This window comes from Arachis duranensis, chromosome 6 (genome assembly GCF_000817695.3).
Source record: "Arachis duranensis cultivar V14167 chromosome 6, aradu.V14167.gnm2.J7QH, whole genome shotgun sequence".
Classification (NCBI taxonomy): Eukaryota; Viridiplantae; Streptophyta; class Magnoliopsida; order Fabales; family Fabaceae; genus Arachis; species Arachis duranensis.
Genome location: NC_029777.3, coordinates 96,324,908 through 96,341,130, shown reverse-complemented (window position 1 = coordinate 96,341,130; position 16,223 = coordinate 96,324,908). Strand labels below are relative to the sequence as shown.

Sequence of the window (16,223 nt, the reverse complement as noted above, 5' to 3'; positions counted from 1 at the left end):
AAATCTGTCTCCCCTTTTTCCAAGTTATTTCTCTCATGTTCTGTTTCTAGAAAAAATCCTCTTTAGTTCCTAGACATTAATGTTGTAATACGAGTGACAACTTTTTAATTCATGTAATGAATAGTTCATTGAAGAGTTTGGGAGGTGAACTATGGGAGAAACTGTGGTGGATTCAAAGGTCAAAGCATCTTGTTTTTCTACTTTTCATGATCGATATGAAAATTAATTAACTTTACTTTGTAACTAGAATATTTTCAATGAATATAAATGTAAATAAGAAAAGATGTGAAAAAAAAGAAAAAAAAATATAACCTGCAACTCTGCTCTTGTCAAGAGCTCCACAAGGCTAGTGTGAATAACAACAAATGGTCGTTTGCCACTTATAGCTAATGTGTATGCATTCGGCACAGGACTTTGACGAACATATAGATCAGGGGCATCAACATTTAATATTTGTGCAGCTTCAACCATCAAGTGGTGAAGATCAGGAAGCTGACATAACAAGAGATATTGTTAGTTATTCAACTTTTAATAACAACTTTGCTGGCAGCATAATTGAAATTACTTCTTGATCCAAGTTGCATAATAAAGAATGAATTCCTTATAGCAAGTATATTATGTCATGCAGTCACACTCTGCAAATTCATAACTATCATATGTTAAATGCAGAAACTTCAGTGCTCCTATATTTAATCGGAATTATCATTTCTAAGTTCGTAATTGCAAGAGGAACTAGTTAAATTGTTTAAAGAATGGTTACACAAATGTGCTTGCATATACAAGCATAGAATTAATGGAATGAACGCTGGCTCTTCAGTTGTGAGGAAGAAAAGTAATGGAGTTCATGCAAAATAAGTCACCACTGTGGCAACATGCATGTGATTTTTATGTACAAGGCCATTAGCGAACTTGTGCTGTGTGTATACATGCTTGCACATTTGCATCTTTGTTAATTGCGTGTTACAACAAAACCTAGCATTTCCACTGAGATCAAGCACCATAGAGCATGTATATTTTATCTAATATATTGCCTTCCAGCCAAGTGTGTTTACTGAGTATAAGCTGAACAAAATGTTTGTTTTTCTAAGTGTTCGGGATACCTGATTTTTGGAAACAAGGACAGATGTCCCTATATTCTCTAGGAGCATGACCTGCTCTGCGACACTTCCTGCAATTCATTTTAAGGGAACCGTGTTATTGAACATTCTAGGATGTCATTGAATATAAGGAACTTGCGTGAAACATAAAGCAATGTCTTTGAAAGCATCATATACAGATGGCCATTAGGATCTGAAAAGCATGTATAAATTCATAATTAGTACAGCAAAAAGTGGTTGGTTTTGGTGCCAGGTGAGCCCAGTAATTCATCATTGATCAAATCAACAACAACATAACTACGCCTTTCACGTGCAATCATGCACACATGGGGAGTCCTTGCTGTTAGAGATAAACAAAACTAGTATTGTATTCCATCTAAGAAGCAACTCAAGCCTAGATCACCCAATGTTAACGGTTCTGCAAAAAGTGAAAAGTTTTGGTGGGTATCCGTGCATGGAAATATTGAGAATGACGTTTTCTACCAACTAGAACAGTTTAGCCAATGACAATTGCATAAACTACGTGCATTTCCCAGTCCAACCTGAATGGTTGCGGCAACCTACTTATAAGTTATAAATGTGAGTTTGCCCTTCCACAATTTCACTAATGAATCAAATGATCTCTAATCGAACAATATATGTTTGTTACAACTTGCAATTATTAGTAATCAAGTGACTAGAGAGAATAAAAGAGGAAAGATTTATAGCCTTGAATCTTGCCCTTAGGCATCGGTTGGTAAAACTGTTTTGAGAGGTGCTTTGTAGTTGGTAAATGAAAAAAATTATGTGCTTGTACTAGTAGTTTTAAAAGGTTAAGGGTGTTTTTGAGAACAGTTGATTTGTGCTTATCAAATTAAAAAATCTGATATAATCTCATGTTAATAAATATTCAAATTTACCCTTAGTTATATTATTAATGTGAAATTTCATTCACGATAAAAGATTCTCCCACTATTTATGTCTATCATGATCATTTTAAATTTTAAAAACTATTTTACCAAATACAATTGTTGTTGCTTGTACTTTATGAAAGTAATTTTTAGTTTGGTTTACCAAAAACTGGTATTACAATTTTTAGAAAGCCATCTTTCAAAAACCAACTTTGATAAGCTATTTGTGAAAAGGAAACATTTTACCAAAGCAAGCCTAAATATAGACAATTTGAACCACTCAGGGAAGGAGTTATACGGGGAAACAAGTATTATCCAATGGCCCAACTACATGAGGCAGAAAACTTGTGAAGGTTGTGTGATTTTGTGTATACATGAATACATCTTATGCCATATATCAGCTACATGAGTTGTGCCGGTGAGATGCACAAGGCTAGTGTTTGTCAGCTTAGTGTATGAGGTAGAAGTGAGTATATATATATATATATATATATTCTAGCAAATTGTAGTAATGTAAGAAAAAATATTTTAGAATAGAAAAGAATAAGAGAGATTTTGAGAAGAATTAAAAAAGAGAGATAATTTTATGAAGAAAAAATAAAAAAATTATATAAGGACTAGTTTGACTAATTTTTAAAATTTGAGGGATGAAAATGATTTACGTCTGAATTTTCAAGGACTATTTTGACTAATAGAAAATTTTTTTATATATCAAGTGATGCCACATGTCACTGACCTGTCACGTGGCGTGCCACGTGTTACTGACCTGCTACGTGGCGTGTCACGTCATCATGTCACGTGGCACTTAACGTGACACGTCATCATCCAATTGACGGAAGAACTAATTTGACTAACAGTTTATCTTTCAGTGACTGATTTGATTAAAAAAAATCATTCGGGGACGAAAATGAAGATCGCGTGATCTTTCAGGGACGAATTTGAACATTAACCCTAAAAAATAGTAATATTAATATTTGGTGTAATTTTTAAAATTAAATTGTAGTTTTTTAAAAAGCTATTTAGAAGTTTGTAGAAAAATTAAAAAAAATGACTTCTCTCATAATACTATTACTTTTTATCACATTTCTATAAAATAGACATTTTTAGAATAAAACTCAAATACAAAATAATTTATTTATAAACTACTTTTAATATAGTTATTTATTATTTAAACTTTTTTTTTAAAAATAGTTTAATTAAATTGTTTATCTAAACTGGACCTAAGTCTCAGACATTGAAACATGAATATAAAAATATAAAAATTATATTTAATAGATAAAATATGAATAAAAATATTATATTTTAAAATATTAAATTAGTGTATTTTATATTTTTTGTCAAAAAAAACATAAAAATACCGAATAAAAATACAACTTATTATTATCATTATTATCAAATCTTTATAATTTTTATGTATTTTTAATTAAATAATTAATAATTAAAATAATCAATTTTATTTATAATAATATAAAAAATTATGAGATGCTAAATCGAATTTTTCTATGCTAACAGGGATTGATTTTTGATAGATGTAATGTTATCCTAAAAAATCCAAGTTAATTGAATTGAATTGGATTATCGGTATATATTTGTATTTTGAATATCTTGATAATCAAGGACAAGACGACAAGTGGAGAAGTCCATTAAAAAAAATTGTTTAAAAAAGAATAGGAACAAACAAAAATTAATTGAAGTGTGTTCATCATGAGATTTGAAGCAAGTGATAAGGGATTATGAAGTATTTAAACAGGATATGTTTGAACTCTTTTTAGTTTTTACAGGGATCGGAAATCTTCTAAGTATGCCTGTGCTTACTAAATTTCTATAAAAGGAAAGATAGTCCAAATTATAAATTAGGATTCAATTATTCAACCACTTGATAATAATTTTGTACAAAATCGTTGTAAATCAATTTATTTCTTTCGTCTAATCAATTTATCAATCTATTTATGACTACTCCAAAAAGGAAAACACATTATTTCAAATAATTGGCAGTTATTTTAATTTTTAAATATAATAAATATTAATTATTTTTTATAAATAATCATCGTGTTCTGTCGTCGATTTCCGGACAAATCGGGTGGTAATCGGAAGAAGTGAACGCCTTAATCACGGTCGTGCTAGATGGGGCATGCCAAGTAGCCGAGCACTTGTCGTGGAAGGAGAATGAGGGGGTGCCACCTGCAAAGACACTCCGACGCTCAAGTCAGCTTGTGTGCAGGCGGGACAATGGTTAGGTGGAAAAGTGTGACGTACCTTGGGGGAAGGGTAGGTCCTTCCCCATTTATACCGTGTCAGAGGTGGGCCCTACAAGGACAGGCCCACCTTCCTCGAAGCTTCCTCACAGCTGTAGTGGAAAGCCGTCAGGGACGCGTGTCCGGGTCACGTGGTGAGCTACATGTGCCCGACCACTCGGGTCGGGTATTCAGTGGGTCGGTTGACCCGTAAGTGGCCTGGGCCAGGCCGCTACAGTGCCCCCACGCGCCGCTAATCGACCGTACGGGTCGTTGGAGGCGAGTTCTTTTTCTTCCTGTTGTCGCGAGGTCGATCGTTCGTATGGGAGACGCGCTACCCGTATGCGTGCCCGTTCGCAATTCGGGGCGTTCTTTTGTCGCCTCGTTTCTTGCGAGGGGCATTAAATGCTCATTAAGGGATGAAAAAACCCATGCGTGTAAAGAATGTTCTGCCCCCAGGCCTTTCGCGCTTCCACTAAAGCGGTTTTAAACAGTTTTACGTTTTGCTTCTTCTTCTACTTGCTTTGCTTTTCTGATCACACTGCCTATTCCTTCTTCCTGCGCTCTCATCACTTAGAGGTTATTTTCATTGCTCCAGTGCGCTTCGTCCTTATCCAAATTTCCTCGATCATCCAGGTAACTACCTTTTCTTCTTCCGCCTCAATGGTTGTTTGCATGTTTGTTATGAGCATTTTTCCCGTGCTTGCTCTTCATTGTTGTTCATGGACGCATTTTCATTTTATCGACTGTGGTGTGTCATGGGGGGTTTGTGTCATTGTTCTGGTCTCGGTTTTGCTTGGTCCCCCTTGTGGTCATGGCACGTGGGGTTTCTTTGGGTTTTTCCTGGATTCCGACCTCACGGACTAACCGCGCGGTGCCCCCACTGTAGGTATGCCTCGTGTCGTTAGCCGAGCTTCTGGCTCCGCCGCGGGTTATGACCTGTATGCGTGGGTGGTTTCCGACCTCAGGAACTCTCCCAATCAGATGGGTGAGGAGGAGCTCACGGAATTTCTCCAGGCCGAATATCTTTGTGGGGTACCGACGAGGAGGCGAACTATGATGTTTATGTCCCCGCCCCTCACGAGCGGCTTTATGAGATTAATTTTAATGCCCCCCGGGTTGCCGATTGGATCTGGTTTTACAAGGCCATGTTCACTCAGGTTGGGGTTCGCATCCCCTTTTTCCCCTTTCAGATGAGTCTCCTAAACCGAATTTCGGTGGCACCATCTCAATTACATCCGAACAGCTGGGCATCCATCCGCTGCTTCGAGATGGTGTGCGAGTATTTAGAGCTACCGATCTCTGTCGACGTCTTCCTCTTTTTCTTTAATCTAACTAACCCTTCGAAGGAGGGGAAACACAGGAAAGGATTCATGTCCTTTCGGTCTGCCCAAGGCCGGAGGATCTTTGGTTTGTTCGAGGACTCCTACCACGGGTTCAAGGACAAGTATTTTAAGGTCCGCCCGGTCAAGGTTCGTCACCCTTTTTGGTTGTCTTTGGAAAAGGAGCGCCTCATCCCGACGTATTGGAGTTTCGGGGCGGGGTCTAATCCTTTTATCAAGGTCTCTTATAAAGGGATGTCAGCTGTGGACCGACGAGTAGCCGACATACTGTGGGCGGTTCTTGGGAGAAACAATGTGAATCCGCACCTCCTTATGGGTAATCGGGAGGCCGCCCGAGATTATATCCGTGAGTTTCTCTTGTCGTGTGGTCGCTTTCTTAGATGTTTCATTGTTGTTTTCACTAACTTATTCGTTTCTCAATTTGTCTGTAGTGGGACTTTCTGCCGAAGTGACCGGCATGGACAACCTATATCAAACCTTCCTTCAGGACGACGAGGGTGAGGAGACTGGAGGACAGCAGGCGACGGTTCCTCCGGAAATGCCTCCTCCTGAAGTTGATGCGTCTGCGAAAGCTGCCACCCCAACTTCTGCACCCCCGATTCCTCCAGAGGTTCCTATTCCTGGGCACTCGTCCTCCTCTCGTCGGGAGGAGGAGGAAGAGTTGTCCGTCATCCCCACTCCTAAGAGACAGAGGTCGCAGTCTAGTCCCGAGGGGGTTTTGACTGTCATGGAAAGGAATTTTGATGCTGGGACGTTCATAGATGCCCAGCTGCTTCCGGGCACGGAGGATCATTTCCATGGCACCGACCTCTCGGGGCAGGCTCGGTGGATGTACCGTACCCTCCTTCACGGCGCGGCCATAGCCCGAAAGGCTGAGTTTGAGCTTTCTGGTATGGCCTCGCTTCGTCGGAAGCTTGAATCTGCGGTTGATGCCAATAACAAGTACAAAACTCAAGTTAAAACGCTTCAGGATCAGTTGGTTGAAGCGGGGAACAAGCTTGACGCCGCCCAGAAAAAGACTGCTTCAGCAGAGGAGAAATTGAAAACTGCCGACGCCTCCGTATCCCGTTTGACGGAGCAGGAGATGACCTTGAGGAGCCAGTTGAGTGCCGCGCAAGGTCGGGTATCCGCTCTGGAGAAAGAGCGGGACGAAGCGGTGGCGGCTGCCAAGGCTGCTCGGGAGGAGGCCGAGTTGTTCAAGCGGAAGCACAAGGAGGTCAAGGAGCAGGGCAAGAACGCTATTTTCATGACTGAAGATGCCCTCAAAGCTCAAGTGAAGATTGTTTCTCCGGACTTCGACGTGTCGGCAATTGGCGTTTTTAAGACCATCAAGGATGGGAAGGTTGTTGATATGCCGAAGAAGTAATGTTCGTACTATTGAACTTTTCTTTTTGTTGAACTTTTGTACTGCGACTTTGGTGCCCGTTAATGGGTTTATGGGATCGTTTGCCCACATGTTTAATTTCTTGTTTTACTCGCTGTTGATTTACTTCGCGTTTCCGTTTACTCGCGTTGGCCGTTTATGGCGTGCGTTCTTGTTATGGTCGTTTATCGTGTTTTTGATCTGAGGGGCTCCCGGGGTGATCAGTCCCGAGGCCGCGTATCCTCGTTTTCACAGTGGTCGCTCAAAAAGTTAGAAATAATGAGATAACATAGGCAAATATAGCATCTGGCAATTGGGCAGGTTCAATCATTGTAACAAAGACATTGAAGTGCTATTACAAAATAAATGGCTTAGGAATAAAACCTCCTTAAGTTATCTGCATTCCATGTCCTCGGGACTTCCTTGCCGTTGAGTCTTTCTAGCTTGTATGCTCCTCTCCCGATCACCTCTTTGATTCGGTATGGTCCTTCCCAGTTCGCTGCTAATTTGCCTTCTCCCGTAGTGGATGGGCTGATGTCGTTACGCCTCAGGACGAGGTCGTTTTCTTCGAACTTTCTTTTGAGCGCTTTGGCATTGTAGCGTAAGGCCATTCTTTGTTTTAGCGCCGCTTCAGCCAGATGGGCCATTTCCCTGGTTTCTTCTATCAGGTCTTTCTCGACAGTTTCCTCTACTCCCTTCAGGAGTAATCGCGGGCTCGGCTCCCCGATCTCTATGGGTATCACTGCGTCTGACCCGTAGGTTAGTCGAAAGGGTGTTTCTCTAGTGGAGGATTGCTCGGTGGTTCGGTAGGACCAGAGGACGGAGGCTAGCTCGTCGGCCCAAGCGCCTTTCTTGTTATCCAGCCGCTTCTTGAGCCCTAGCAGGATGATCTTATTTGCGGATACCGAATCGTGTTATGACTTGTCTCCACATGAATTTCCTGCAATTGGACGAGGATATGCTGGCCAGTGGTTCGGCCTCTATCCATTTCATATAGTAGTCGATAGCGACTATGAGGTACTTGACTTGTCCCGGGCCGACGGGAAAAGGTCCTAAGAGGTCGACTCCCCATTGCGAGAACGGTCGAGAGGACGTTAGCAAGTTGAGCTCAGAGGCTGGTGCACGATGGAAGTTGGCATTTTCTTGGCACTTGACACACTTCTTAGCGAATTCCTTGGAGTCAGCCATCATCGATGGCCAGTAATATCCAGCTCGGATTAACTTCCTCGCTAGGGCTTTGCCTCCTATATGATGGCCGCAGCATCCTTCATGGACTTCCCTGAGGACGTAATCCGTTTGGTCGGGGTGCAAACACTTCAGTAGGGGATGATTGAATCCCTTCCTGAAAAGCTGACCCTGGATGATGGCATATCTGGCGGCTTCCCTTCTTAGCTTTTTGGCATCTTTTTCGTTGTCGGGGAGCTTGCTGTTTTCTAAGAAGTCGATAATGGGATCCAACCAGGAGGGATTTAGCTTCGAGAGGTGTAGTGTGACTGCCGGCTCTTTCATCTTTCCTTAGATTAGAGACCGGTTACCCTCTCCCGGTTTGGTGCTAGCTAACTTTGACAAGAGATCTGCCCGTGTGTTCTTTTCTCTCGGAACGTGCTGGATCGTGACTTCTTCAAACTTTCGGCTCAAGTCCTTGACTTTTTCCAAGTATTTCTGTAGCAGTGAGTCCCTAGCTTGATAGCTCCCATTCACTTGGGAGGTGACGATTTGCGAATCGCTACATATCTCCAACCTTGTTGCCCCGACTTCTGCTGTTAAGGTTAAGCCTCCTATAAGGGCTTCGTACTCCGCTTGGTTATTTGAAGCGGGGAATTCGAACTTAATCGACTGTTCGTATACGACTCCAGCCGGGCTTTCCAGGATGATCCCGGCGCCCCCGAACGTTTGATTGGAGGCTCCGTCTACATGGAGCTTCCACCGTGTGTTCGGTCTTCGACCGGATCCCCCGCTACTTCCACTAGAAAATCTGCCATCGCCTGCGCTTTGATGGCTTGCCGGGGTTCGTACCGTATGTCGTATTGAGAAAGTTCAATGGACCAGGTCATCATTCTTCCCACCAAGTCGGGTTTCTGGAGCACTTGCCGGATCCCTTGGTCCGTTGTTACGACAATCTGGTGACTTTGGAAGTATTGCTTTAACCTCCGCGAAGAGGTCAGGAGTGCCAGAGCTAACTTTTCCAATTTGTTATACCTCAACTCTGCCCCTTGTAGGGCCCTGCTGACAAAATAGACTGGTTGTTGTACCCTTCCTTCTTCTCGTACCAAAACTGCGGCCAAGGCTTCTCCTGTTATGGCGAGGTACAGGTATAATGGCTCCCCGTCTTTTGGCTTCCCGAGGACAGGGGGTGCCGCCAGGATTTCCTTAAAGTGTCGAAAGGCTTCCTCGCATGCGGGCGTCCATTCGAACGCCATTCCTCTCTTCATGAGGTTAAAGAATGGTAAGGCCTTTGTTGCCGACGCTCCGAGAAAACGTGATAATGAGGCCAGCCGTCCTGCCAACCTTTGGACGTCCTTGATGCTGCCTGGGCTCTTCATTTGGAGTATCGCCTGGCACTTCTCCGGGTTGGCTTCTACCCCTCTTTGGGTTATCATGAATCCGAAGAACTTTCCAGCTTCCATGGCGAAAGCACACTTGAGGGGGTTCAGCCTCATGCCATGCTGCCGGAGGGACGCGAATACACTCGCCAGATCGTTCAGGAGGTCGTCAGGTCGTGTTGTTTTTGCGAGGATGTCGTCCACGTAGACTTCAACTGTCTTCCCTATGAGGTCGTGGAATATCCTATTCATTAGCCTTTGGTATGTTGCCCCCGCATTTTTTAGGCCGAATGGCATCACCTTATAGCAGAAAGTTCCTCCTGGCGTTATGAACGCCGTCTTGTCTTCGTCTGGACGGTGCATCGGTATCTGGTTGTAACCGGAGTAGGCGTCTATGAAACTTAGATACCGGTATCCCGCCGCAGCATCGACGAGTGCGTCTATGTTAGGGAGGGGGAAGCAATCCTTGGGACACGCTTTGTTGAGGTCAGAGTAGTCTACGCACATTCTCCACTTGCCGTTGTGCTTTTTCACCAAAATTACATTCGAGAGCCATGACGAATAGTCTACTTCTCGTATAAATCCTGCTTCTAGGAGGCTGGCCGTCTGCTTGGCCACCTCCTCCGCTCTTTCCGCCGACATTTTTCTCCTTCGTTGGGCTACTGGACGTGCTTCCATCTTGACGGCTAAATGATGCGAGATGATTTTTGGGTCTATGCCCAGCATGTCGGCCGGCGTCCAGGCAAACAAGTCCCTATTGGCTCTTATCATTTCGACCAAAGGCTCCTTCAACTCGTGCGGGTGGTTCTTGTTGACGAACGTGAATCTTTCCTCTTCGTCGCCGATCGTGAACTTCTCCAGATCCCCTTCTGGTTCCGGTCTGGGTTTGTCGTCTACTCTGGCATCTAGGTCGGCTAGGAACACACCGGACGCCTCCTTGGACTTCTTTCTTAGGGAGAGGCTCGCATTGTCACAAGCGACCGCCGTCTCAAGGTCTCCTCTTATGGACCCTATAGATCCGTCATCGGCAACGAACTTCATGACTAGCAGCTTTGTGTTGATTATGGCCTCGAAATCATTGATCGTCTTCCTTCCCAGAATGATATTATAGGCGGTGGAGTCTCGGAGGATCACGAACTCGGCCATCACCGATCTTCGGCCCTGGGATTGTCCCACTGAGATTGGCAGGGATATTATTCCGTCTGGTTTGATGAAATGGTCGCCCAACCCAATGACCCCGTGTTGGTGAGTCATCAGATCGGCATCCCTTAGTCCCAGTGCGTCGAATACGTTGCGGAACATGATGTTCGAGTCCGCCCCCGTGTCAACAAGTATACGTTTGACGAGACCGGTTCCCACTCGGGCCGTTATGACCATGGGTGGATTTTCCGGGGCGTCATCGAACCATTGGTCTTCTGGGCCGAAAGAAATGAATGGAGGCTTCTTAGAGTTTCGCGTCGATGAGGAGGAGATTGACAATATCTTTGTGTCTTTCTTGTGTGCCGATCTGGATCTTGGTGCAGTGTTTTTGGCCGTCACTACGTTTATCACAATGAGGCCGTGATCTACGCCTTCTGGCTCTTGTCGCCGCTTTGCCGAACGGGTTTTGCCTTCTTCGTCTTGGTCGCGGTAGCGTCTCCTCGGCTCCCTGATTAGGTGGGAGAACACTGCTAGTTTACCTTCCCTTATCGCTTGTTCTAGTGCATCTTTCAGGTCAAAACAATCCTGCGTTAGGTGACCGTAACCTTTGTGGTAATCACAATAAAGGTTTTTGTTCCCCCCAGTGCGGTCCTTGAGTGGTCGGGGCTTCGGCAGGATTCCTTTCTCGGCTATTTGTTGGTAAACTTCCACGATGGGAAGAGTGAGTGGAGTGTAGTTGGTGAATTTCCCGACTCGGGGGAATGTCCTTGGCACCTTGTTTGGCGCCTCTTCCCTGGTTTGTTCCTTTGGCCTTTCCCCGTTGCCCTGTTGCCGGGGTTGATTGTAGCTGGACTGCCGTTTGTTGGCAGCCACAACTCGGCTGACTTCCTCGTCATTTATGTACTCTTTGGCTACCGTCTGGATCTCGTGCATCGTCCAAACCGGTTTCGTGGTAAGATGTTTTCGGAAGTTCTCGTTGAGGAGGCCGTTCGTCAAGCAAAGACTGGCCACCGAATCGGTTAGGCCATCGATTTCCAAGCATTCATCGTTGAACCGATCTAGGTACCTCCTGGTCGGTTCTCCTTGTCTCTGGGTTACCCTTAGAAGGTTGATCGGGTGCTTTGCCTTCGCTATCCGGGTTGTAAATTGGGCCAGGAATGCGCGGCTGATGTCCGAGAAACTGTAGATGGATCCCTGCGGGAGGCCGTTAAACCACCTGATCGCGGGTCCCGCTAAGGTTACCGGGAAGGCACGGCATCTTACCTCGTCCCCCACTCCCTCCAGATTCATCCTGGCCTCAAAAGCCGTGAGGTGTTCTAGAGGGTCTTGAGTTCCATCGTACCTCATGTCCGTTGGTTTGTCGAAGTGTTTCGGCAACCGGACTTCGAGGATAGATCGGTGGAATGGGGTGGCGCCCATTATCACAGGTTGTCATGTCCTCTCAGATCTCTCGTACCCGTCTTCGCGATCTCTTGCCGCTCGGCGGGTTAACTTGCCCCGGGAGTAGATGATCGTGTCATTTCGTCTTCTCGGGATAGGAGATTCCTCGCGCGTGCTCTCCGCTTCCGTTCGGGATGCGGAGGTACGCCGCGGGCGGCTTTAGTGGGAGTCTTCCTCTTCGCTTTCGGGGGATGGGGTGTAGCTGGGATCGGTGGTTCGTCCGTCCCGCTCTCGGTCGGCCAACTGTCGCTCTAGGTTCTGGACCCTGTGGCGTAGCTCCTGCATTATTATGGCGCTGTCGCCGCCCGTTCCCCCGAAGGGTCGTGTCCTTGTGTGCTGTTCTGTGCGTTGTCGGGGGGACCTCCGCCGCCCCCTTAGCGAGGCGACGGAGGCTGCCCCTTCCGCTCTGGCTCCTCGGGCTTGGTCTCCGGGACCCAGCGCGACTTCCATTTAGGCAGTTTTTCCCACAGACGGCGCCAATGTTCTGTTGTCGGTTTCCAGACAAATCGGGTGGTAATCGGAGGGAGTGAACGCCTTAATCACGGTCGTGCTAGATGGGGCATGCCAAGTAGCCGAGCACTTGTCGTGGAAGGAGAGTGAGGGGGTGCCACCTGCAAAGACACTCCGACGCTCAAGTCAGCTTGTGTGCAGGCGGGGCAATGGTTAGGTGGAAAAGTGTGACGTACCTTGGGGGAAGGGCAGGTCTTTCCCCATTTATACCGTGTCAGAGGTGGGCCCTACAAGGACATGCCCACCTTCCTCGAAGCTTCCTCACAGCTGTAGTGGAAAGCCGTCAGGGACGCGTGTCCGGGTCACGTGGTGAGCTACATGTGCCCGACCACTCGGGTCGGGTATTCAGTGGGTCGGGTTGACCCATAAGTGGCCTGGGCCAGGCCGCTACACATCGTAATATTTTTTTTCTTACTTATCTCAAACAATTAGTTTCAGTGAGTTAGTAAAAAAATAAAATAAGATTGAATTTAACTAAAATAATAATTTTTAATTTTTAATTTTTAAATTATGAATGATAATCCAAGAAAATAAAAGTAGTTGGAAAATAATATAAAATAATTATCCTACAAGATTATTATCCTAATTAAACTAAAAAAGATAACTCGGTTAATTAATATCCAATTAAGATCCAATTACCTTCCTCTCTTAAAGTAATGTCACTTTGGAAAAGCTTCAGTACCAAATTTTACTAGGAACTCTTGTTTATATATACAAGTAAGCAGAAAGCAACAAGATTAATTCTCAGTTTGATTCTTATTTCTATTAGAGAAAGTTTCTTATATTTCTGATAAACGAACTTGAAGCATCAAACCAGTTCTCAATTTCATCATCATGACGTCGCCATTTGGTTTTTCCTGGGAAGTGTCATCTCCCTCATTGTTGCAAGAACAGGAGGAAGATTTGGAACTTTATCTAACTCTCATCGGAGATAAAATAGCAGATTACTTCATTCTCAAGGTACGAGTTAGGCATCAAACGTGCTGGACTACTCATCCTCAACAACCACAATCACATTATCCAGTGTTAGGAGCCACTGATACGTTTGCATGTCACAGCTCAATTCTAATGCAAGCGCAAGAATTCCTTCAAAACGGTTCATCACACATCCAATTGCATTTTCCTGATGATGTTATACCAAATGTCTTGATTCATCACATAATGCCAGATGTCATATCCTACGCGGAAGCCACAATTCAAACTCGTCCTTCCGGATTCCTCTACGAAAGACCTGATTTTCGTTTGTTCAGTTTGAATTTGGACATTATTATCCAGAATTCGTTAGAGTTTGTTGATGACTACGGCGACATTATCACCGACTTCATCATTGAAGATTCCATGGGAAATACTAATATTAAGATGGTTCCTACTTCGATGAGTGCCATTGATTCTCTTGAGGAAGTGAAGCTTGAAAAAAATAACAATGCAACAGAGAGGTGCAGTATTTGTCTATCTGAATTTGATTACGGTGATGATGCAGAACAAGTTTTATCAATGCCTTGTAAGCATCTGTATCATCAAGAATGCATCATCCGCTGGCTCAAGACTAGTCATTTATGCCCTTTATGTCGCTATCGGATGCCAACTAATTAAATCGTCAAAAATGTAAATAAAAATTGAAATTAGTTACTTGATTCTTTTGTGTAGTTTGGTTATAGTTCATAATGTGAATAGTATTTGCATTTAATCATGAAAAAAAAAATTAGTTAGTTGATTCTGTGTAATTTGGGAGTAATTCATCATGTGAATAATATTATGCATTTTGTGTGGAGTTCTCTTTCCCAATTTTTTTCTTTTTTATATTGTTTTCTGTTTTAATTTTCTAAGCAGCTTTATTGAAAAAGAAAAACCTTATTTTTGTTTGTTAAAGAAAGAAAAGATTCGGAATTAGAATAAGAATTTCTTTTTGGACAAAATAGAATAAGAACTTTCGCTGTTCACCATAATGTGGAAAAATTCAGTTAAAATAATTTAAAAACAACAATGCTAAGGGTAGCAACATTTGTGATTGGTAACCATCAATTAGTCATCAATGATGATTTGATGGTGTGAAATTGGTTTGAAATTTCATCTAATGACTCACTTTTCTCTACTGATTACATGCTGGGCAATGCAATAAAATTATTAGCTCCTAAACTTTTTCTTTAAAAAATTATAAAAGCGACGAGGGAAATAGGGGACGAGGAGGTGCACAAGGTGCTTTGCCAAGGGATGAGGGGCAGATGCTTCGTGTTCTGGCGGTCTGGGTGAGGGTTTTTTGCGATGTGATTTTTTTTTTTAATTTTTACTTTTTGTGTGAATGCGGGAGAGGATTCTTCGTTATCTGCGTGTTTCTGGGCAGATGTTTCGTGTTCTGGCCTTGAGTTTCTTGATTTGAAATGGGTAAGACAGCACTCACAATCTTCGTTAAATTTGGATGTGACGTGTGTCTTCACAATCATTTGTTAAGTTGCCAGTTGGCACTAGAATGTAAAGGTTTGACTCATAAAAAAACTAACGAGTTGAAGTCAAATAACATGCATATATAATTATATATGTATGATAAGAATCAGTGATGAACTTGGTCCCGATGTATCTTCCCCTCTTGGTTTGTGTCCAGTCTAGTAAAGAGCTATGAGACATTAGAATTGAAGCAACCGTGTTAAACACTGAAGTAGCTGACTCACTATAATCACCCAGAGCTACTCTTCTAATGTGAACTGATGCAAGCTGCGGCTCTCTATTTATTGGCCTGCAAGCAAAACATTAACTAATGGAGGTTGCAGTTGTGGCCTATTATATTCAATAGTTGACACGCCACTGACAGACGACTTCGGAAAAAATGGACCGTAAAGCTACGCAGATGAGCATGTAAGGAACTGGACAGAGGCATGGGATGCAAACCATGTGATTTGTGGTAGTTATGGCTATAGGTGCTAACTTTTCATAACAATTTAAGAGGAAAAAAATGAAAGAAATCGCCACTGATTCTTGTAGGAAGGAGGAAATTATAATATTCAAGATTGCGCATCTGGTAACCTGCAAAGATGCAGGAAGTGATTCCTAACCGTGTAAGTTGTAACCATCTGCAGTGATTTTTTAAGTGCCTGAGTTTGTTAGTGTTTTCCTTTTATACTAGTTCTATTAACTTCCTTTATGTGATAATTTTTCAGATGAATTGTCAAACATAAATTATTTTATTCATTAACATATGAGAAAGAGTCTATTTACATTTTACTGGGAAGTGGCTTTGATATTGAAGGGGGTCAAGACTAAAAAAAATATATATATTGAAGATGGTGAGTGTCTGGGAGGCATTAACATGTGGGAAAAGGTGGTGACAGTATGTGAGAAGTGCTAAGGGTTTTTACGGCAAAAAGGGTGAATGTAGCGGCATAGATTGTTTCTGGTGAAGAAATTTACCTCAACCAACTATTCTGACCAAGAAAACGATCTTCCTCAAAATAATAATAGTATAATAGTAATGGGCTAATGGCAGTCCAATCCCTGTAAGCACAGATGGACCTACACAAAATTGGGTGCACTGGCCGCTCCGACCTAGACAAACCTTAAATCCATAACAACCAGCCCATTTCATGCTTATCACGCAAAATTGGTATCTATCTCGCACCAAAACATACAAGAAAAATTATTTCACTTGCAAAAAAAAAAAAAAAAAAAATT

General features: G+C 43.3%; 1 protein-coding gene across 1 annotated transcript in view; it reads right to left on the bottom strand.

Moving 5' to 3' along the window:
* Positions 1 to 16,223, bottom strand: part of LOC107494789 (plastoglobule-localized metallopeptidase 48, chloroplastic) — a 64,862-nt gene that overhangs the window by 3,057 nt on the left and 45,582 nt on the right. Inside the window, exon 4 of the mRNA XM_052263354.1 lies at positions 313 to 492. Within this exon, the coding sequence (XP_052119314.1) occupies positions 313 to 492 (180 nt within the window). The remainder of the gene's footprint in view (positions 1 to 312; positions 493 to 16,223) is intronic.